Source organism: Cyprinus carpio, chromosome B5 (assembly GCF_018340385.1).
Source record: "Cyprinus carpio isolate SPL01 chromosome B5, ASM1834038v1, whole genome shotgun sequence".
Taxonomy (NCBI): Eukaryota; Metazoa; Chordata; class Actinopteri; order Cypriniformes; family Cyprinidae; genus Cyprinus; species Cyprinus carpio.
Genome location: NC_056601.1, coordinates 9693100 through 9715702, shown reverse-complemented (window position 1 = coordinate 9715702; position 22603 = coordinate 9693100). Strand labels below are relative to the sequence as shown.

Here is a 22603-nt window from a genome sequence, read left to right as displayed (position 1 = left end):
TATGAAATGTAAAATTATGACAGCGTGTAATCATACCACAACACATGCATACACTAAAAATCTACTCTTCCATGATAAAACAATACTGATATTTCTCAGAGGCTTGTCAAAAATATGACTGGATATGATTGTTTGATAAATTAAACAATGGCTTTTATAATGAAGCTGTTGCCATGGCAAATGTACATGAACAATGTTCTTGTTCAATCTTAAAACTGCATCTGATTTTAAACAGACACTTAAGAGGCATATTTCATTCATGAAAATTATTAAGGAAAATATTGAAAGCAGAAATATGACTCATCACAGGGATTTCTGGTGACAGATGGCAATTTAGCCTCCTAGGAAATTTTGGCAATTTATTAAACTGAACTTCCATAATGGATTTAAAATCAGATTGCATAATGCTAAAATTGATAACACATGACATTATAAAGTGCTGATTTTACGTCCTATCACAAACTAAAGTTTATTTGCTGTTCACATGAAGAGTTATTTTGTCAAGTTATGGTTTATTGCCGAGATTCATTCTAATTACAAATATGATAAACATGGCCAATTTTATTTTTATTGGTGTATGTGCCCCTGACACAAATTTCTCACCTTTTTTTCTCAGGGTCTGTTTTGTCTATTTCAATTAATTAATTTATTAAGCACATTTTCACACCCATACCAATTCAGCAATATCATTTCAAAATGAATGTGTCTCAGGTCTGCCATCAGCCGATTATATTTGACCAAGAATACAATCCAAGTAATATCAGGACACCGCTGAGCCCTTGCAATAATACAGCATAAAAATAATCAAGCATATGCAATGTCTTTGAGCTACATGTGAAGCTACTTTACAAGTTATTAGTCTCAGTTCTCAAAGGGAAGCAGACAGAAACTATTATGTTTTGGACTATCTGGTAATATTTATAGCCCCAAATGATTTCACCAGAATCTCTATTCTTTTTTATGTTGTAAAAGCTCCCAGACGCAGATACAAACATGCCATTAGCCAATTTATGTGCGTGTGTGTTTGAGAGTGTGTGCAACACAACATTAACAACCCTGGAATCCTCTCAAGATGTCAGTAAAGCTTGAAAAAAGGAAGAACAAGAAGAAAAAACATCTGCATAGGCACAAAAATGGAGCCCGCTTCTTTTAACAGAGGGGCGTTTAAAAAAAGACTAAAGGAGAGCATAAAAGAGAGGGAGACGGGAAAGGGAAAAAAGGAAAAGAAACCAGATTGCGACAGTCGATATTAAAACATGCAGTGAGTGAGAGAGAAAAGGAGAGAGAGAGAGAGGGTGGAGAGAGAGAAAAGCGAGCTGCAGGCCTTTCCACGGGGACAAACTAGCAGAAAGGCATCTCGCAGTTATTCCTTTCTCTCTCTCTTTCTCTCTCTCTCTCTCTCTCTCTCTCTCTCTCAACATCCTAACGGCAATTGATTTGTGTATGAAAAGCTGGGCGCTTTCGCCCCCCTTTCGGGCTGTGCGTTTTGAGTGATCAGCTGATGAAGAGACTGGCTGCGCGCTGCAATGCTGGTTTGCTAATTCTCTCTCCTCCAGACTGGAGCCAGCCTGGAGACCACAGTCAGGTAAATCGCCCTCTTCCTCTCTCTCTCTATCTCTCTCTCTCTCTCTCACTCTCTCTCGCTCTCTCTCTCCTTCTCACTTGCTCTCTCTCCTGCGCATAGAGCACGCAATCACACCAGGCTTCAGCACATGGGCACACAGACAGAAAGTGAGAGAGGGAATGTGTGTGTGTGTGTGTGTGTGTGTGTGTGTGTGTAGGTGTGAACTGTGTCTGGTGAAGGAAACCATTGCCCAGACAAATCGGTTGTGTGGATCCTGACACCTTTTTGTTTTCTTTCTAGAGGTTACGGGAACAGACTTGAATAGCGTAACAAGGGTTTATGGCTTGCTGCACCAAGTACAGACTCTTCTGAATGTGCTTTTTGCAAGCACCCTGCATGTTTTGTGTGCAGCGGTTCAGTTGTGCGTCTGTGCATGCGAGCGTTATGTGTGTGCGTCAGTGTGCATTCCATTATTATGCAGTTGATTATTAGGCCTCCTTCCTTCCACATGGTCCCCTGGGTACGTGTGAATAAATGCATTCCGTGTGTTTCTCTGTCTTTCATATTTGTCTTGCGCCCGTGCAGAGGATATTTGCATGTAATGTTTGCGTCTGTGAGGGCTGCTCTCTCGTGTCAGTAGGCTATATTGCGTCTTGTTTTGTCTGATTCTTTGCATAAAAGTATATGAGAGCGTTTTGTGCGCCGCGCTCGTGTTTGATTTAGACATCAATGGCTGGCTCTGCCTTCATAGCGTCATACTCAGAATTCATATTTTCTTCCCTCATAAGCTCTCTGCGGCAGGCATATCACTGCACTTTAATTGCCTTTGTGTAAAACACACACACACACACACACACACACACACACAAACACAAACACACAAACACTATAACACACAAAAACAAACACAAAGAGAATTCCGCATTTGAGGCGTGTGCATGTTGCTAGCCGCTGCGTTCTAGTCCCGTTTTTAATGAAACGCGTTCGGAGCACTGTATAGTGAACCGTACGCCACTGTTCCGTTATGTCAGGTGTGTTGGCTGGAGATCAGCATCCCCGTAAACGTCAATCATTTCATTCACAATGGGACTGAAGATCAGTGTACCAGCGTCTCCTGCCTCCACAACAGCCCCTGTGTTGGATCATACAGAGCTAGTGGGACATTGTTAAGTGATTCTTTATCAAATATTAAAATGGAAGTGAAAGCAGCTGCTCGTGTTAGAGGGGACTGAAGATTGAAGGCAGATTGCCTGGTGAGACTTACAGCCAAGATGAGTTGGACCTGGATGTGTTCGGATGAAAGGCCAGAAAAAGTTCATTAAACTGCTTACTAATTTAACGCTGATTGTCTTGCTTTATTATTACTTAAAATTCAACATGGCAAATAGGTGGTTATTATACATTCTGCAAACTTATCATAGTTCATAGTGCAATAATTACCATAAAGTTTCAACTGTTATTTGCATAGAGAAGGTTGATAATGGCACAGAAACACTATATTAAAATTAGGTTCTGTGATGGTTATTAATACTACAATAATGATTAGCAAATTCACATTTTTTTTTTTTGCATAATTATGTCCTGAATAGCTCTTATACATTATAGAATAGTGTTTATAAAAATAAAAAATAAAAAAAAAAAAATTTTTAGAAATTGTAACCTAAACCGTAACTCAGTAGAACTTTACAATAAAGTTTAATTTATTGAAGGAATATATCACCCCAAAATGGAAATTTGCTGAAACTTACTCACCCTCGGGCAATCTATAATGTAGATGAGTTTGTTTCTTAATTGAAACAGATTGGAGAAACATAGCATTACATTGCTCACCAATGAATCCTCTGTGTGAATGGGTGTTGTCAGAATGAGAGTTCAAACTTGTTCAAACAATGAACAATAGTATATTTATAAATTAACATTAAATTAACCTTGAGTCAATAAATAAATATTTGTTCATTATTATTGTCCATTATCACGATAGGCTATATAAAGTTGAACCTTATTTTAAAGTATTACTCCTAACTAGTATAACTCCTATCTATCTATCTATCTATCTATCTATCTATCTATAAAAAGTATAAACAAAATATCACTTCTCTTTCTCGTTAAATGAAAAGTGAAAAACTATTCATAGTTGTAGGTATTTTTTTTATCCTAAAACGTGCACAGTGAGCATACTTTTAAGTTCCGGTTCATGATCACATTTTAATATTTTTAAAACTGCAAAATCCTTATTTCTGTCAAATCGAGTACTGCTCATCACTGTTTCCATGTCTTCTTTTTTTTAGTCTCAGGCCATCCAAAACGGAGTGTCTGAGGTTATGGAGGAGGAAAGCAACTTGAAGAAACGAAAAATTGATCAACAAGGCAACCAGGTCTCTGAGACTGGTCAGGAGGTGGTGGAGAAAGTCAAAAAGCGACGGGGTCGCCCTCCTGCCGAGAAACTGCCACCCAACCCTCCCAAGCTCACAAAACAGATGAACACCATCGTAGACATGGTCATCAACTACAAGGACACGTCAGTAGTTAAACACACAGACTTAATAGGTTGTTGGTGGCTGTTTTATTACTTGACATGATGTAAATCGTGACACTAAAACTTTGCCAGCAGTTTTAAGTTCATTCTCTTTCCCTTTATTTTTGCATGTGTGCTTCATGACAGACAGTACAATAACATGCATAACAGCTCTTTTTTTATACCCCTTCTTTAATATATCACTGTTCTACAGGTTGGGCCGACAGATCAGTAAAGGTTTCGTTCAGCTGCCCTCAAGGAAAGAGGTGCCAGAGTACTACGAGCTCATCCGCAAGCCAGTCGACTTCAGGAGGATCAGGGTGAACTATCAGCATGTTTATTTGTCATCCTACAATCCTGTCTAATTTTTCAAAAATGTCCAATTCTCATCCTCCACTTCCATCATCCCCTTTTCCACAGACCTTTCTTCACTTTTTTCCATTCTTACTGTATATCCACACTGACATCCTTAAGAAATGTATTGATTTTGCTCTTGTCACACAGGTTGTGTTTTTTGCCGCCTTTTACAGATTTAATGAAAATCTCTCATTACTTTAAAAGTTTCATAGGAGAATGTGTATGGCTGTTAATATACCTTTTTGATTGTTCGTGTATTATTTTGAATCTTTCCTGGCTTTTTTTATGCAGGAGAGAGTACGTAATCACAAATATAGGTGCATTGCCGACCTGGAAAAGGATATCATGCAGATGTGCCACAATGCTCAGACCTTTAATCTGGAAGGATCTCAGGTTTGATTTATTTACATTTTCTTGTTATAAAAATACTTTGTAAATTAATTTTTTTTTCTTCTTGTTTGCATTCACTGTGCGTAAATGATGAAAGAAATCAAGCGTAGCATTAGTTCTGGCAGGTCACGTCAGTCAAGCTCGTGTCAGCTGACTCTAAGCTGATCCACGTCTACCTATAGGAATACGACACCAATCTCAGCATTCATATATAAGGTCCCTTAGTTTTAATTGATAGCTTTTGCATTGCTCAATAGCTAATTACCCTCCTCCATCCCCAGCTCCTCCTCTCATCCAGTCAGGATGTGGCCTTCTGATTCTCTTTTGAATCAGACTAATTCTAAAGTGTGTATATTAAATTATTGAACATTAATGATATCTGTACATGTATGTTAGTTCTGTTCTGTTTACTCTGGGGGATTATCGCTACTCTCCCTGCTCTTATCCATGTTAGGCTTGGCCAGAACAGAACCATACCGCCAATCCAAACTTTATGTAAATTTGTCAATTATCTTTGATTATAGTGGTCCTGACAGGATTATAACTGTCCCCACAATGAGCCTGAATATTTGTGAATATAGCTGATGAACTGTGTGGAGATTGTTAAATGTCTCTCTATATCTTAGATCTTTGAGGACTCCATTGTTTTGAAGTCAGTTTTTGAAAGTGCAAGACAGCGAATAGTGGAACTCAGCGAGGAAGACAATGATGCTGTTGGAAGCAGTGAAGCAGATGGTGGCCAACTTTTAAATCTAGATCGTAAGTCAAAATGCATGCTTTGTCTTGTCCAGTTAGAGATGCAATAGATTATAATCAGTAAAACCTAAAATACAATAAATGCATAAGACTATGAATCAAAATCAGTCAAATGATTAATGATAAAGTCTGTATTTTTTGTGTAGAGTGTGTAAATGTTTTTGTCTTAAAAGCTCCTGTTTCGGAATCCACAAATCCCAAGCTGGATGAAAAAAAGGAGAAAAATAAAACCGATCCTAGTAATACCAGTTCAAAGAAGGTCACAAACAGTGACGAAGACCTTGGCAAAGAATGTGAGAATAACACAAGAGGACTATTAAATTAGACCCCAAATGACAGTCTGATAAAAAGAGCATTGTATGCCATTTTAAGAACATTGTATGGCCATTTTAGTCCCGTTTTCTTGATGTTTCGGTCAAGGAATTGCTCAGAATGTGATCTCTCATTATTATGGTTGCTTAAAACTCCTTTGTAAAACCTTTGTATTCTAAAAATAACATTGTTAATGCAGTGCTTCTGCAGTGATACATCTGAAATTGGCATTGTTTTCTCATGTATTTATAAAATGTAAATAAGTCATAAACCCAAAATAGATATAAAATATCATGGTAAAAAGGTCTATAAGTTCGGACTGCCTGCAAACTTTCACTTTTTTGTGCCCCAAGGATGAAAAATTGGTGGTATGACACATTATGATATTGTATGATCATTTAAACGGATGCATTCAATCTTTCAAGATGGTATAAGCTGTGCTAAATTTGCAAGCTATTATGTCTCTGTTTCAGAGAATTTTTAATCTGTGTTTTTTGTGACTATGAGCACTTTGTCAATCCCTCTTTGTATGTTTCCCTTTCCTTCATTAACTGTTAACATCTTTTTTGTTTTTTAAAGGAACATTTTTATCCGCAGCTCTTTATCTTTCTTTAGTAATCACAGGATCTTAACTATCTATACACAGAGGACTTGGGGCATGATGGCAATGTATTCTTTGGTGACAGATCAGATACTGCCCTCAAAGAGAGGCACCTATTGATGCTGTCACGTTTGTGTGTTTAGTTTATGATGGATGGGAGAAGTGGTGTGTTTGTGGACAGATTCTGAAATTAAAGTGTATGGGGTTTCTATGATGTGGAAGGGCAAGGTTTAAATCATCATATTACAAAAATAAAAGGTTTTATGAAATCACAGGCGCTAATGTGGATCAGTTTTCTCTTTTGCTTTGTAGGTAAACAAAACCTGTTGTATACATTCACATTAGGATATTTTACCTTATTAAAGCAGGTTTTATGAGTTTTATGAACTGTAAGTAATGCAACAATAAGTAAGCATTGAGTTTCTGTTAGTAATTTTAGTAATCTGGCTTTCTAAATATTGTATTTTATTGATGACTTGTTACACTGATTCGTGAATAGCACTTTTTCTTATACAAATAGGTTTTGTTCGGTTAAATAAGGATAATACTACAATGCTACAAAATCAAAAGCTACAATGTAATGCTACAAAATAATAATTTATTTTTTTATAAAAAGTAAAAATTAATTAGATTAATTTAAGAATGCTTGAATGGTTAACATATGTATAATTATTATTATTATTATTAATCACTGATGCATTGCATATTTGATACATTTGTATTATTAATATTATTACTGTTATTATATGCTGTTCAAAAATGGGGTCATAAGATTTTTTAAAATAAACTGATACTTTAATTCAGCAGGAATGCTACATGAAAAGATTGGACAATAATAAGGGATTGAATAATACATTATTATTATTATTCTTGCTTCTATCTAACCTGTTTATAAAATCACTCTCCACATTGTTTTCTGTCCGCTTTACTCTCATTGAAAAATTGAAGTTGAGAATAGAGTTGTAAATCACAGATCATACGTTAATAGCTTTCGTGGTGTGAAATAAGGCATATAACTACATTGTCTTAAATCTTATGTGCACTCTACACTTTTGTTGCAAACACATATTTTCATCTGCTGCCTGTTAATGCAGTTCAAATGATTTAGCCTGGCCTTCATTTCTGATTTAGTAATTTATTATCATTTATTATTGTCATTTATTATACAGGACTATTTTTTGGGGGTTTTCAGTGGAATGCCTAGAAACAATGTGCAGTGATACATAATGTGAAACACTCACAGTCTTGTTATTTTTCTCTGTGATGCCTCTGGGCAATGCTGTGTAGTTAGGCTTTGTTTTTGAGTGTGTGTGTGTGTGTGTATAGTGCTCTATGCAGGATATGTAATTAAAGCACAAAACTGTTGTTTTTAGGTCAAAACCTAAACCATAATATGAAACTCTTGTAACGAATCAGAGTTGTGGGATACAGCTACATTTACCAAAAAATTACCCGTTATTAAGAGATCATGCATCATAAGGAAAGCCAAGGAAAGATCTAAGAAGAAGAATATTCAGGGACAAGGATTTACTCCTAAAGTCATATGAACGTAATTATTATATCCATTTTTTTGTATGTAAGTAATGTCCTATTAAAAAAAACACTTTTGGTACTTCGTTGCCCTAAGGCATAAATAATATTTGGATATGTTTGTCGAAATTTCTTATCTTAATAACTGCTGTTTATTGCTAAACCTGCGAACTTGATTTAGTAGCCAAGATTTTTTAAATATTGGTGTGCTATAAAAATCCAAATTAATTAATATGCTGCAGGAACTGTGCAATAATTGGCAGTATCGAAAGAATAAATTAGAATTATTGTACATGTCAGCAGGCTGTTAGTGGTAGTATAGACTAATTACAAAATTTTGGTCTGATTAAGGAGCTGAGCTGTCAGCAGTGGAGGAGAAGCAACAAGCAAGCAAGCAATATTTACTTTCTACAAGAAAGAGAGAAACAATTCCTGACCAAACTGTCCAATACAATAACCTTTCATGTGTTTCATAACAACAGAGAGAATTAAAAAATAAATTGTTATAGAGTTCAACTTAAATTCAATTAATTCAGGTTAGAAACAACTGGCGAAGAATAGAGCGGAAATTTGCTATTTGTAGAGGTTGTTAGAGCCATTGTGATAGCCATTTGTAGTAATTTTACTATTTACAGCAGTTGTTGATGGCCTTAAGGGTTTTTTTCTTTATGTTATTCCTAAACTTAAAGGGGTCATATGACATTGCTGAAAAAAACATTATTTTGTGTATTTGGTGTAATGAAATGTGTTTATGCGATTTAAAGTAAAAAAAAAAAAAAAAAAACATTATTTTCCACATAATGTACATTGTTGCTTCTCCTCTATGCCCCACCTTTCTGAAATGTGTCGATTTTAACAAAGCTCATAGTTCTGAAAAGCAAGTTGTACGCTGATTGGCCAGCTATCCAGTGCATTGTGATTGGCCGAATCCCTCAAGCTGAAATGTTACGCCCCTTAACATACTATGATGCCATGTCCCATCACGACGAGACAAAACCAATACAACCCATCACAAACAAGGCATTTGTAACATCCAGTGGGGACAAAATTACTGATTACGATGACTTTGTCTTTTTACGCACTGCATTGCATCGCGCCACGTAAACATAAAACCATATCTGCATTTGTGATCGGAGAAACAACAAACAACAAGCGCTAATCTACACTGCTCAAAACACACGTTTGAATCGTCAGTGGCATATCCTTTAAATGTGTCAACATACTTACAGTGTGTGAGTCAGAACAGCCGGCATTGTAGGCTACTCTCCCAGTTTCAGGAAACAGTCCTCCGTAAAATGTGCTGCACACATCTGAAAATTTTGTTTGAACTGTTCTGGAACAGTGTTGTAAATACAACTTAACCACTGATTTCTAGTCGTGTCCTCTTTTGGAAGGCCAAACAAAGTAGTTTTGCTTTCACAATGAAACACACAGCGTCTCCACGACATGGCGGCAGAAACAATACAAGAATAAAAGTTAGGCCTTCTTTCTTTGCGTGAACATTTAGGCGGTGTTATACACATCTTCCCACACAGTGACGTAGACATGTGGGCAGAGGTGGACAGTAATGAAGTACATTTACTTGAGTACTGTACTTAAGTACACTTTTTGAGTATCTGTACTTTACTTGAGTACATTTTTTTCTGGAAACTTGCTACTTCAACTTCATTACATTTGAAAGAAAAATATGTTACTTTTTAAAACTTTTCAAGGTCCCCAAGTAGAAAGTCGTTATATGTAGCAGTTTTTTCCATTGTGGGCATTTTCACAATCACTGAACCCTTTTTTTTTTAAAATCCCGCCTGTGATCTGCCAGGACCTTCCACTGTTTTGTCAAGTCTTACAGTATTTCTAAGCCTGAAGTTTTCCGCGTAGCTTTGAATGGATGTTTGGGTGATTTTTTTAATGCAAATCTGGCAACATCGAGACCTTCCCCGCTAACGTCTGCGCTATTGCACAGCGTGCTCTAAAAAGGCAAATAAAAGATAAAAGATGAAAAAGTCAAATATTTATAATGTGGTGTGATCATCTGTGTATTCCCCACATTGATTTTAAAGAGACAACTGTATGTGATGCCTTAGATAGGCCGAGCGCTCCGATCAAAGATCATATTGTAATGATTGGTATTCGGTAAATAAAAATGACTTAACTTACACCTTGATCTACATGACAAAGAAAATGTATAGTTTTTATTCTGTGTGAACTCGCATATTTATGTGTTAACTCATTAAAGCTCTTAATTAACCATGTTTTTACTATAGTAACAAGTTTAACTATGGTATTGCAGTAAAATCAGTTTTCACAAATTTACTATTCTCTCACTATAGTAACCATAATTATGATATTTGTAGTAAAACTACATTAACCACAAATTTAACAGTTTCATTATAGTAACTACAGTTTAATATTTGTGGCAATATTGCAATACAATACTATGGCAATACAAATGGTAGACTAATATATCCATCAAAAATGGCTGCTATTACCATATATTAAAAACCTTACTACTCAGGCCTACTGGTAAATTGCTGCTAAAAACTGGTCAAGGAAGTATATAAATCTGAACATTATTTTATTGTCAAAACATTGCACATAAATACATTTTTTTTAATTTTTTAATTTTATTGTTTTTTTCTTTTTTTTGCAAACAAATTATCAATAAGTAGGTTAAATGATCACACAGGTCAAAATGTATTACTATACTTTTTTACAACTTTGGAATCTAAAATGGGACTCGATAAGAATTGAAATCAGTAAGCAGAATCGGAATGGATAAAATTCAAACAATATTCAACCCTAGCCACATGTTGTGAAGTTCACCGATTTATGAGCATTTTATGAACACTGATCATTTGATGGCAAAATTCAAAAAGACGGTTCTTTGGCGTAACTTGCATACCCATGGCCATTCTGAGAGAGTATGTTCCAGTTTTCTGAAAAGACTAAAGATTTGTTTTCTTTTCAATGTTTGCTTTGTTTGCCTAAAATGAACCATATCATATCCTTCAATATCTCTTTGAAAAAGAACTTTGGAACTTTTAAACAAGTATTAAAATGAGTTCAATATAACTGTAGGAGTGTTAAATAAAAAATAAAGATGATTATCTTCATTCAGTTGTTCCATTTCTATAGGTTTGGTAACATAAAAGCTCTTAATTCCAAAGATAATACAACGGTCTCCTCTGTGTCTCTTCATATCACTGAATGCTGTGTATGCTCTTCTGTGTCATCCGCGCCACAAGGATGCACTGTTTAATTTCAAATCAAAGCTAAATACACATTCAAACAGTGCATCCTTGTGGCGCGGCTGACACAGAAGAGCATATATAGTCATTTTTGTTTTCTTCGCTTACAAAAAGTGTTCCCGTCACTTTATATAACCCAGATTGCATGTCTGATGGCAGATGGAGTATTCTGATGACAACTTTCATACGTTTTATGGACCTTGACACTGTTATTTACATGGCAGTCATGACAGGTTTTCATCCAAAATATCTTAAAATGTGTTCTGAAGACAAACTGAGTTTTTATGGGTTTGGAACGACATGGGGCTAAGTGATTAATGACAAAATTTTCATTTTGGGGTGGAGTATCCCTTTAAGTTTTTTTAAAAGCATGTACTTTTGTACTTTTACTTAAGTAAAAGCCTGTCTTTACAACTTTCACTTGTAGTGGAGTAGTATTTGACCAGTAGTATCTGTACTTTCACTCAAGTAAAGAAGTTGTGTTCTTTGTCCGCCTCTGCATGTGGGGTGTGTTTAAACAAGGTGTTTTAGGAGGGCGTAGACGAGTCTTAACTTTTGAGACTTTAGTCTTTGCAACTTTAGGGATCTTATCTATTCACGAACAGCTTGTAACACTCCAAAGAGAAAGAAAAACTTGAAATCGCATCATATGACCCCTTTAAAAGTCATTTCTGTAGACCAAAATGCCTATTCACACTTTTCCCCGTGCTTTTTCCTCTGTATTGAATTACTTCTTTAAATAATCTCTAATGTGTGTGTTTGTTTGTATTGCATATTAAATACAGCAAAGATACTTTCTTCGTATAAAAGGTCGCCAGTTCATGAAGAACCAGACAAAAACAGTTTATCGTGGAGTTCTCAAATGCTGACATTTATTAACATCCGACATCCATTTATTTAACATCCAGGTAACTCCATAGATGTTTCTCTCCTTTTTTTTTATTTTTTTTATTTTTGTCAGACCAGATCAACACTATAGCACTGATGTCCTCAGTTATTATAGAAATAACATCACTGTCACCAACTCACACAACATAGAACCTTTTCTATGATATCATATGTAAATTAAATGTTCTTGGAAACGGTGGAAATCATAAAAGCGTTAAAACTATTTGGAACCTAATTTTTAAGTTCAACGAAGACATACAGTATAATCTGCATGTGTGTATTCCACAAAACCACAAGATGGCGCCAAGAAACTAAAGCTGCAGAAGTTAAAGCTCAACATGGGCAATGAAGAAGGGGAAATTTATATATATATATATATATATATATATATATATATATATATATATATATATATATAAAACATGGAAGTCATTGGCTACTGTCAATGGTTTGGCTACCAACATTAGTCAAACTATCTTTTGAATTCAGAAAAACAAAGGAAATTGATACAGGTTTGGAACAACTTGATACTTTATGTTGTCGTAAAACATTTGATATGTGACTTTAGTCTTATAAAGGATCTCACTGCTGGAAGAGAGTGACAAATTTATTTTAACAATTAAATTTTAGAACAATAAATATTTGAAAGATAAAGATCACTAAAACATTTTGGTTAAGGTTGAGGCATATGAAACTAAAAGAAAGTGGTATTTCATCATGCAGTTGTGTGGAGATATCAGGAGCAGGTAAATAAAGGGAACTAAAACATCAAATGTAGAGAACTTGCACAATTTCTTTGACTCGTTTTGCGTTGTGCAGCAGAACAAAGAAAAACACTTTCATGTTAGACAGGCTTCAGGCTTTACCGATATCAAAGAAAACTATTTTCTATTGCTCATATTTCACATACAGATCATAATGCAATTCATGCTACTGTCAAAGGAAACATGAGGGAGGAGGAGAATAAGATTATTGCCATGCCAAACTATTTAAAATCCATTAGAAAAACATTATTAAGCTTGACAGCTCCTGAACACCCGACTTTTATTGGGTGGAATTAATATTGTTTGTCTTCAGCACACATAGATCCAGTAAGTTATGCAGAATGTATATGTATTTCATATTCTATTTGCGTATATATTAAGCTTCAGAGATTACTTACAAATTCTATTACAGTTTGCAACTTACATGATGACAATTGTAGTTGTGTAATGTAATCTATTTTAGGTAATACAATTGGGCTACTTTTTTGATTACTTTTAGTGGTCTTGTTAAATTTGAACTCATTGGACAAAAGTCATGTTTAACACTGTGTGCTGATTTATCATTAAACAAGTTTATACTTCTGTGCATTCAAATCGCACCGGTTGTTTAATTTGGATATGGAAATTAAACTATGCTAACTTGCATAATGTCCATGTAATAATAAGGTGCTGTAATTTAAAATATCTGAATCAACCCTAAAAAAAAAAAAAAAAAAACTTTCTGCATTTTAAATTATGACAACAATAATAATAACAATTATTATTATTCACTTATATTTTACAGTTTTTACACATTTTTTTTAAATTTTTTTTACAGTTTTTACTCCCCAGAAGGAGGTTTTGTCAAATTTCCAACACTTCAGAGTGCAAACTTGTCATCAAAACATGGTTAAGTGGGTACTCACACACTCACACACTATAAATGTAAAAAATGTGCATACAATTTACTAGCAACAGTTTCTGTAAGCTAAAGCAATGGTCTGATTTTTATTTTGCATTGTAATTGTTTTACTATATAGATTTTGCTGTAAAAAAATGCTAGTAAGACTATTAGTTATAAGTTATTAGTTACTATAAGTTATTGGCTATTTATCTGCTGTAATTACATATGTAGTACTATACTATACAATATACAAATAGCTCCCAACTGATGTGACTCAAAGCATATAATACTGCACACACACACTCATAAAAAACAAATCCATTTTGAGGACATTTTTGAAAACATCAACAAAATAAGATCTGAGAGGAGCAAAGTGTTTTTCAAACAAAAGGTCTTGTCGAAAGAGAGGCCTATAGCCATTCAGTATTTGAGAATCAAAATGTCAGAGGAAGATGGAGAAGAATCTTTTTTTTTTATTTTTTTTTTATTTAAATGATGCAGTTGGTATGACAGTGTGCCAAGAACATGCCAGGCTGAACTATAGTCCCTGAGCTACCTGGTGTTCTGTTCACTAACAAGGGCAGTTATTTGACATATGCCAAAACATTCTATAACTACAAGTGTTCTTTCTAAAATATTCTGATGATCAGCATTGTGTGCGTGTCAAATTTTATGTCAGGATGCATCTGTGGTGCTATTATTTTAACATTTTTCAACAAATGAATTCGTATGGTTTTTACCAGAGTATAAATTTGAAACTGTGAGAATACTTTGAGACGAACCTTCAACCGAAGGATGACACATTACTGACTTCAGCATGCCATTATTTCAGACCAGATCTGGAATCTCTCACAAAATATTTGAAATTTATTGACATTTTTGAAGGCAACCCATTCTTTCTGTGGTTTGTAACAAGTGTCAGTAGTTGTCACTTCAAGTAACATCACATACTGTAATTTCCCTTTTCACAACCCCATCAAGTTACACTCACCGTGTTTTGCTAGCCAGCTCAGTACCTTTATGGTGAGTGACAAGCCAGTGATTATAAGTTTGAATAATTATACTTTATATATAAAATATAGTTATTCATACTTCTATTTTAATATTTTTTTTAGTTTGTTTTGTATACTTGTCATATAAAATGTCAACAAAATGCAAAAGCTAAGGTCAGCCAGGTGAAAAACATTGTCACCTTTCATAAAAAGTGCAGTTTCTAGCACAGCAGGAAGGAACAAAAATTAGAAACTACTTGAAAAAAATTATTCTGCTTAATTTAAGCACACTTGGATGGCCTGAGCTAAACCCTCAGTCTCTATTTATACACACACAGAAAACTTGTGTAAATGTAGTCATATTATGTATGCAGTCATATTAATCTAGTCAAAAGTAGTCATAGTATTCATTACTTTATCTTTCTTTTTTTTTTTTTTTACCAAAATTTCACAAAGATCATGAAATACAAATACGGCATGAATTTTCTCTAGACTAAAATAAAGCAAAACACAAAAAAAGGACTTTGCCTCTTCATATGAATAATAAAACTAATTAATAATAAATCAAACCATAATGCTGGTGGGTGAAGAGTACCCCGTCATACTGATTATTATCAATGTTATTTCTAGTCATACTTTGTAGATGCTGTATAAGACATGCTAAACAAGCTGGAAATGTAGCTGGCTCACCTCATGTTTTCAATCTGGAACGTGTTTAGAATATACTTGTTTATTCTCAAGTGAATTCCTTTATTTGATTATTTTTGGTTTAATGTTTTTCCCCTTGTATAAGCTTGTGAGATCCATTTTGAGCAGGTTGTAGTAACAATAATGTAAAAATATGTTTTCAAATTAATTAATTTAAAAAAAAAAAAGTTATTTCTAAAACCATTTATTTTTATTGTACTACGAATGATATGATAATAGCCAGTTCGAGCATTTAGAATAAAATTCTTGTTAGCCTATATAACAGAAATAGCACTGAACATGTTTTGGTCCCACTGCCCAGACACAATCCACAACTGAGGGGCATCATTCAAAGAAAGAGGAGAAGTGCTCTGTCAACATGAGCTTGGAGGTAATCAGTCTGGCAGAGTGATCTGTGAAGCTGCTTTCCTTTTACTCAGTGCTGTGCTTGGGCTGCTGATCGTTTTGAGTAAACAGTGTTTTCAGTGCGTCCTCTGGTTTAGGATGAAATGATCTCTATCACTCTTCTCTCTCTTCCCCTCTGTTTGTCTTTGTTGAATTATGTGCTCCTCTCGACATTTGTCTCTTGTTTTAAGTGAAATGTGCGTGTTATTGAACACAGGTCCTGGGATTTTATAATTTGTGAAGAACATTTCAGGAGAGAGAGACCTGGACAAAGACAATAGGTGAGTGATTCCCACAGATATTTGAGGTGGCAGTTGAAAGACTTCTTGAGTCAAGGGAGGCTGTGCAACACTATTTAGATGCATGACTGTGCTAATAATCCTATTCCTCTGATGGGCTTGACGCCTCAGTGCTTTATCAGAAGGAACAGAAAGCAGAGCATGTCCCCAGTTAGCATGATTCCAAGTTGATCAATAACAACTCCTCTGTCACTGATAGGTTACTAACTTCTGGACAGTTATATGTCTCTTATACAGCAGGTAAAATAAGTATTGAACACGTCACCATTTTTCTCAGTAAATATATTTCCAAAGGTGCTGTTGACTTTTACCAGATGTCGGTAACAACCCAAATAATCCATACATACAAAGAAAAGAAAACTAATAAGTTCAGAAATTAATAGGGCTGCCCCCAAATAGTTAACTAATCGTTAGTCAACCAGCAGAGGCTTGGTTGACTAAACTTTTATTAGTCACAAAAATATATATAATTTTTTTTTAAATCAACAGTTTGTGACAGACAGATCGTTAATGGTCTTTGTGGTAGTACAGTACATCAGGCAGGACATCCAAACGCTCACCTATATAATTCATTGGCCTCAAATATGGCTTATCATCTTAAAATCATGTAAGTATTAGCAACTTTACATGGCTGCTCAATCTAATGTTAACCTAGAGAAATTTGTGCTATTGAAGTGAAGTATTGAGTGTGGAAGCTGAACAGTAGCACGCTCACTGCAAGACAGATGGAGGCACCGGTGCAGTCACTTGCTCTTAAAATACTCCATCATTTTTGGTCATACACATAAGAGTAATACATCTTTCAAATCTGTGAAGACTCTACGTTTATTTGTGTGCACTCACAATAACAACAAAACGTGCTTTTGTAAAATAATAAAAGCAAACAGGATACGCTTTCTGCTGTCTCAGTTTCTGTGAACTTGAGCGCAAAACTCTGTATATATCTTTGCCTTACAGAGATAAAAAAAAAATATATAGAGAGTGAATGTCAACTTTCATATGAACCAATTCAAGTGGAAAACAAATATTCTCCGTTTATGTAATCCATATGAAACATGCATAAAGGCCCTTCACTACTGTGGAAATGATGAATCAGTGTCAGTGTCTCCGACTTCATCTCTTAAACCGAGAACAAAGAAAGCACTAGTTTATCAAATTATTAAAATCTTTTTATTAAAAGCTTTATGCATGTGCTTGAGCGCTTATTAGGCTATGTAGGCAATTAAAGACTCATTATAATGATTTAAATGGTTTATTAATAAATGTGGGATTAGTTGACTAATGCTGAAAATGAACGACTACTAGTCGACCAGAAAAATCCTTAGACGAGGGCAGCCCTAGAAATGAAGTTATGTGTAATAAAATGGAATGACCCAGGGAAAAATTAATTTATTGAAATTTATTTAATACTTCGTACAAAAGCCTTTGTTGGTAATGACACCTTCAAAACACCTCCTGTATGGAGAAACTAGTCGCATGCACTGCTCAGGTGTGATTTTGGTCCATTTTTCCACGCAGTCTTCAAATCTTGAGTTCTATGAACTCTGATCTTTAGTTCTTATTTTCTATTGGATCCAAATCATGTGATTGGCATGGCAATTCTATTAGCTTTATTTTCTTTTTCTGAAACCAATCGAGAGTTTTCAAGTCAACAACACCTTTAGAAATATATTTACTGAGAAAAATGGTGACGTGTTCAATACTTATTTTACCCGCTGTATATGACCCATGACTATTACAGTTGTAAACACAAAACTTTGGCCACTGAGGTAAACATTTAACAGATGTGGTAGATTTGCACTGGGGTTGAGCACATAGTATTAAAGTGTTAGTTCTGCCAGATAATCAAACTAGGGTTAGTGTTTCCAAGATGAATAAATGAATATAAATGATGAGTTATTAATGACAGACTTTTCATTTTTGGGTGTACAATCCCTTTAAGGCTTATTTGATACTTCAGTGTAAGTTTGCTTGGTCCATCTGTGTGTACGTTTCAAAGAGTTCTACACATCTACAGTCATAGAGAGTGAGACAGGATTGGTGTACAGAGAAGAGTTAGAGATAAAGAAAGAGTGATGGGAAAGCCACTGGAGAACCAGAACATTTGATGTGCCTCTGGAGCCTTGACAGGTGAATTATGAGAATAATTTGACAGAGCAAGATCCTTTACAGCTGCATCAGAGACAAACATTAAATGGTCTGAACAACAACAAATGGCAGTAAATGGAGGTATGACAGTGGCATGTGGAAGAAGAAAGGCAGTAAGGAATGAAGAAAAAGAGTACAAATGAGTAAAAGACAAAACAGATGGCTGTGATGGATGAGAGATAGGTCTGTAATCAGAATTTTGTCACTGAGATTGTTTCATGCGCATCACTGTGAACAGAGAACATATGAGACTGAGAGAGCACATTGACTACTCCCCCACCCTTACAAACACACACACACACACACACACACACACACACACACACACACACACACACACACACACACACACACACACAAACAAAGCGCAGCTATATTTGATTTGGTTCCCTTACAGATAATGGTGTGAAAGGTTTATGAAGTGATGACACTTAAAGACCACATGATTGAATTGGGGAAAGAAACATCTATAACCTTAAATTTCAAAGTGGACAAGTAAACATTTTTAAATGGGAGATTATGTTGCTGTCAAGAATAGCTAGTGGTTCTCGCTGTTATCCAATTCTAACCCAAATATAACCTTTGAAGGCAATAGGAAAATAATATCCTTCATCACAATCACCTGCTCTCAAGCACAGCCCATAATAATGTTTTCCCCTTCAATTTGTCTCTCATTTTTTCCTCTTTAAATCTTTCTCTTGTATGTAACAAACAATGTGATTGATACATTCATCCCTTGACTCACTTTATACAGACTCTATGGGGAAAATATTTTAGGATGGGAGACTGTCTAACAGTAGGTGGCACTTATGTAACAGCAGAAATAGGATTGGGGCTAAAAGGCATACAGCTACAGCTGGAAGAGAGGCAAAATCTCACCATAAAATAGCAGTAAACTTACGCTGCATGTTGCATTAGAATGTTACTGAGTTTTTCAAATCTTCATAACCAAATACGATTATAATTAAAATTTTATAATAGTAATGCTAACCATCGAGACTTTTTCTCATCAACTGGTAATTGTTTCATCCCTATTTCACAGGATCCAAAAATTGTTGACTAAATTGTTAAAACCTTCTACTGCATAAACAGCCAAGTTTTATTAAAAGCCCATCTTGCGTCCCTTTAACATTCCCTCCATTCCATCATCCCTCCATACATCATCTCTTCCTGTTCAATTGGACAGACTCTGTTCTTGGATGTGAATGGTTCATATAATTCTTACAATTACCATCTAGTACCCTAAAATACATAACTGAATATGTTCCAGTGAAAAGCATGTTCATGCACCTGCTGATCTGAGTATGAGTCAGTAGGTGCTGATGGTGTTTGTATGAATAGATATTTTGAACTAATAAGGCAGGAAGCTGATAAAGCTGATAAATTAAAATGAACAGAGACGTCACATACCCCAGTTGAGACCTTTGGGGTTAATATGCCGACACGAAAGGTAATGGAAATTTTATCGTCATGATTAAATTATATATTGGGTAATAATATTGCCATTATTGCATACATGTTGGGGTTTGATTTTTCAATGTAAACAGTCACAACAGTTTTATTTATATTACAAGATTTACACATTTATGAGCACATAACCCAACCCCTGTCCCTAAACCTACCATTTGTCAACAAAACACAAGATATAACAAGCAGATACAGCTACAGTCATAATTTATTCAAAAAGTATTAATATTCCAAGTCTTCGAGACAAAATGATTTGTGAGAGGAATAGACGCGATCGCCATCTCCGTCCGCCGTAAAGCTCAGATCTTGTGTGCAGTCTGTGCACAAATTCAAAAAATGCCGCCAGAAGACTTACATCAGCCTTGGTTGTGAAATGCTATTGACTCTTGTATGTCTCGTGACCAATTTCGTCATGCTACAGGGGTATCTTTTTGAATGAGATAATTTTCAGTGATTAAAACCTTATGTTTTACTCAATTCTTTGCATAAAGACTTTGTATGGCTTCAGAAGCATTGGAATGCAACACGACTTGTTTGTAAGAATTTTATACTGTTTGTTCATAGTCATTTTTTGCAATAAATACTTGTGACTGCACTTATAATTGCCTGTTACATGTTTTATATTGTTCAGAAGTGGGTAGGTTTAGGGTAGGGGTGGGGTTAGGTGCTACAAAGAAAATATACATTTATATAAAATTATTCCTATTTTTTACAAATGCATGCAAACCATTAAATAAAAAAAAAAAACTAAAAAAAAACCAGAACCCTGCATGTCGAAAAAGTAACACTAAAGGGGTACCTTGAGCATCAAAAAGCGATGCCAAGGGGTCCTGACCAAGCGTCAATATGTGACGAGTTGGGAGTGAGAACGTGTTCGACATACAGAAAGAAACATCTGACATAGGGTCTATGTCACAAGCTGTTTATAAGGTTGCTAGCTAGAGATGGTACATTGTATTTTCATACAGTTTTATTACTACACAGCATTACCGGAATGGAAGTTTGCCAATGAATAATCAAAAGAGATTATATATCTTGCCTCAAACCCTGAGAGCTTGATAACCGCCTCTGTGAAAGCTGATGAAGTGTTGAGTGGGGAGAGGTTGGGTATGGCAGTCTAAAATACAATATGACATATGCTGTAGACCCTGAGCAAAGCATTATTAAATCTACAAAGAGATAAAATGCAACTGTTATCATCAATAGCTTATCCTAAATATTCAGCTTAATGGGATAGTTCACACAAAACTAGAAACTGCTGTCATATGTTGTTCTAAACCTTTGTGACTGGTGTGGAACACGTAAGATATTTTGAAAAAAGACTTTGTCCACACTGCAATCAAATTACTTTCGTTATACATTTTTCACAATATCTTCTTTTGTGTTTAAACAGAAGAAAGAAAGGCATGATGGTTTTAATTGATACATGGTCATTAAAGTCTCCAGACCTCTTACTCACACTGAGTTTTGCCAAAGGAAAGTCAAGATTAGAGCTCATAATATTCCTGTTAACAGGGTTGTTGGAACCAGTCAAAATGCTTTTGAACTGTGAGTTTTAGAGGCATGACCGAATCTGTTCTTCTTTTCTTAAATTCCAACAAAAATCTGAACACTGGCATCCTAATAAATTGAAGATACAATGAGAGAGATTGTCAGTGGCAGGAAAAAAAAAGGGAGGTGCAGGAGAATTTCTTTTTAAAAGAAACATTAGACCGTTTCTGAATTTGTTGGATTCTCTGTACCCTATATAAAGATAATTTTCAGATATTTAAATTATTGTGATTCTATCAAACAAGTGCTAATTTTCTTATTCTAGTGTGCATGTATGCTCATTATCAAAAGAAAAACTTGTGATCGCTTTGATAGAGTGGTCATTCAGAGCAATGAAACACTGAGAACAATAATGACATTAGCACTGCTGTTGAGTGCTGCCATCAACAGGATAATTATGAATAGAAATTATTAGTTTGTCAGAGTTTTATAGATCAAAATCAAGAATATATTTGCATGTTTTACTCTTGTATTTAAGCTTATTTTACTTGAGTCAAGACTTGACTCAATGCAGAGGAAACACAGAAGCTGCATCTGAAGTGGCATTTAGATGCATATACTCACTGTTTAATGCAAGACATGAATGCTTTGCTATTAAACCGATTCATTCAAACGGTTGATTCATTCAGGAACGAAACACCTTCATGTAGCTCAGAGACGCAAATGGCTTTGTTTGGAACCATTCTTGAGAAAAAAAACAGGCAATATGGTGTCTAAAACGTAAGTCTCTTAATATTAACTTCTTGTTTATTGAACCGTTGTATAAAATCAATATCACATTTGTAATTTTTGCGGAAAAAACGGCACTATTCTTGTGATATTGATCAACTATATGAAATGATATAAATATATACATTTTCTGCCCCCATATATCTTGAATTCTGGGAGCATTCTAAATGCATTTTATTAGACTGAATCATGGAGTGAAAGAACACACTCTAAATGAGCATTCAGTCTAGCTAGTGTTTAAGCACTCATAACTCCTCTTATAATCAATGAAGCTGTCCATGCAAGGTATGATAAATGAATCTCTAATTAACATCGTACATACATCTGCACTTTGTTGCTTATGATGAGGGAATACGCGAGTTTCAGTCTAAACAAAACTCTGGGGTTTTAGCGATGACTAATCTGAACGCCTATGATTGGCTACTGCATTCCTAAGCTCAACAGAATCGTGTGTGATTGGTTATAATGAGCAAAGCTGTAAAAACGCATAAAAATAAAATATGTAACATAAGCAGGCCTA

General features: G+C 35.1%; 1 protein-coding gene across 3 annotated transcripts; it reads left to right on the top strand.

The window, feature by feature from the left end:
- The first annotated feature begins 1308 nt into the window (after positions 1–1308).
- Positions 1309–6767, top strand: LOC109099642 (probable global transcription activator SNF2L2). Of its 3 annotated transcripts, none has more exons than XM_042724194.1 (6): positions 1309–1585; positions 3853–4082; positions 4294–4399; positions 4728–4829; positions 5453–5585; positions 5756–6767. In XM_042724194.1, the coding sequence occupies exons 1-6, from the start codon at positions 1502–1504 to the stop codon at positions 5905–5907; spliced, it is 807 nt and encodes a 268-aa protein (XP_042580128.1). In that variant the 5' UTR covers positions 1309–1501; the 3' UTR covers positions 5908–6767. The 3 variants fall into 3 exon arrangements, with proteins under 3 accessions (XP_042580128.1, XP_018968711.2, XP_018968710.1); XM_019113166.2 differs by lacking the exon at positions 1309–1585 and adding an exon at positions 1698–2084; XM_019113165.2 differs by lacking the exon at positions 1309–1585 and adding an exon at positions 2463–2817.
- The last annotated feature ends 15836 nt before the right edge of the window (positions 6768–22603 follow it).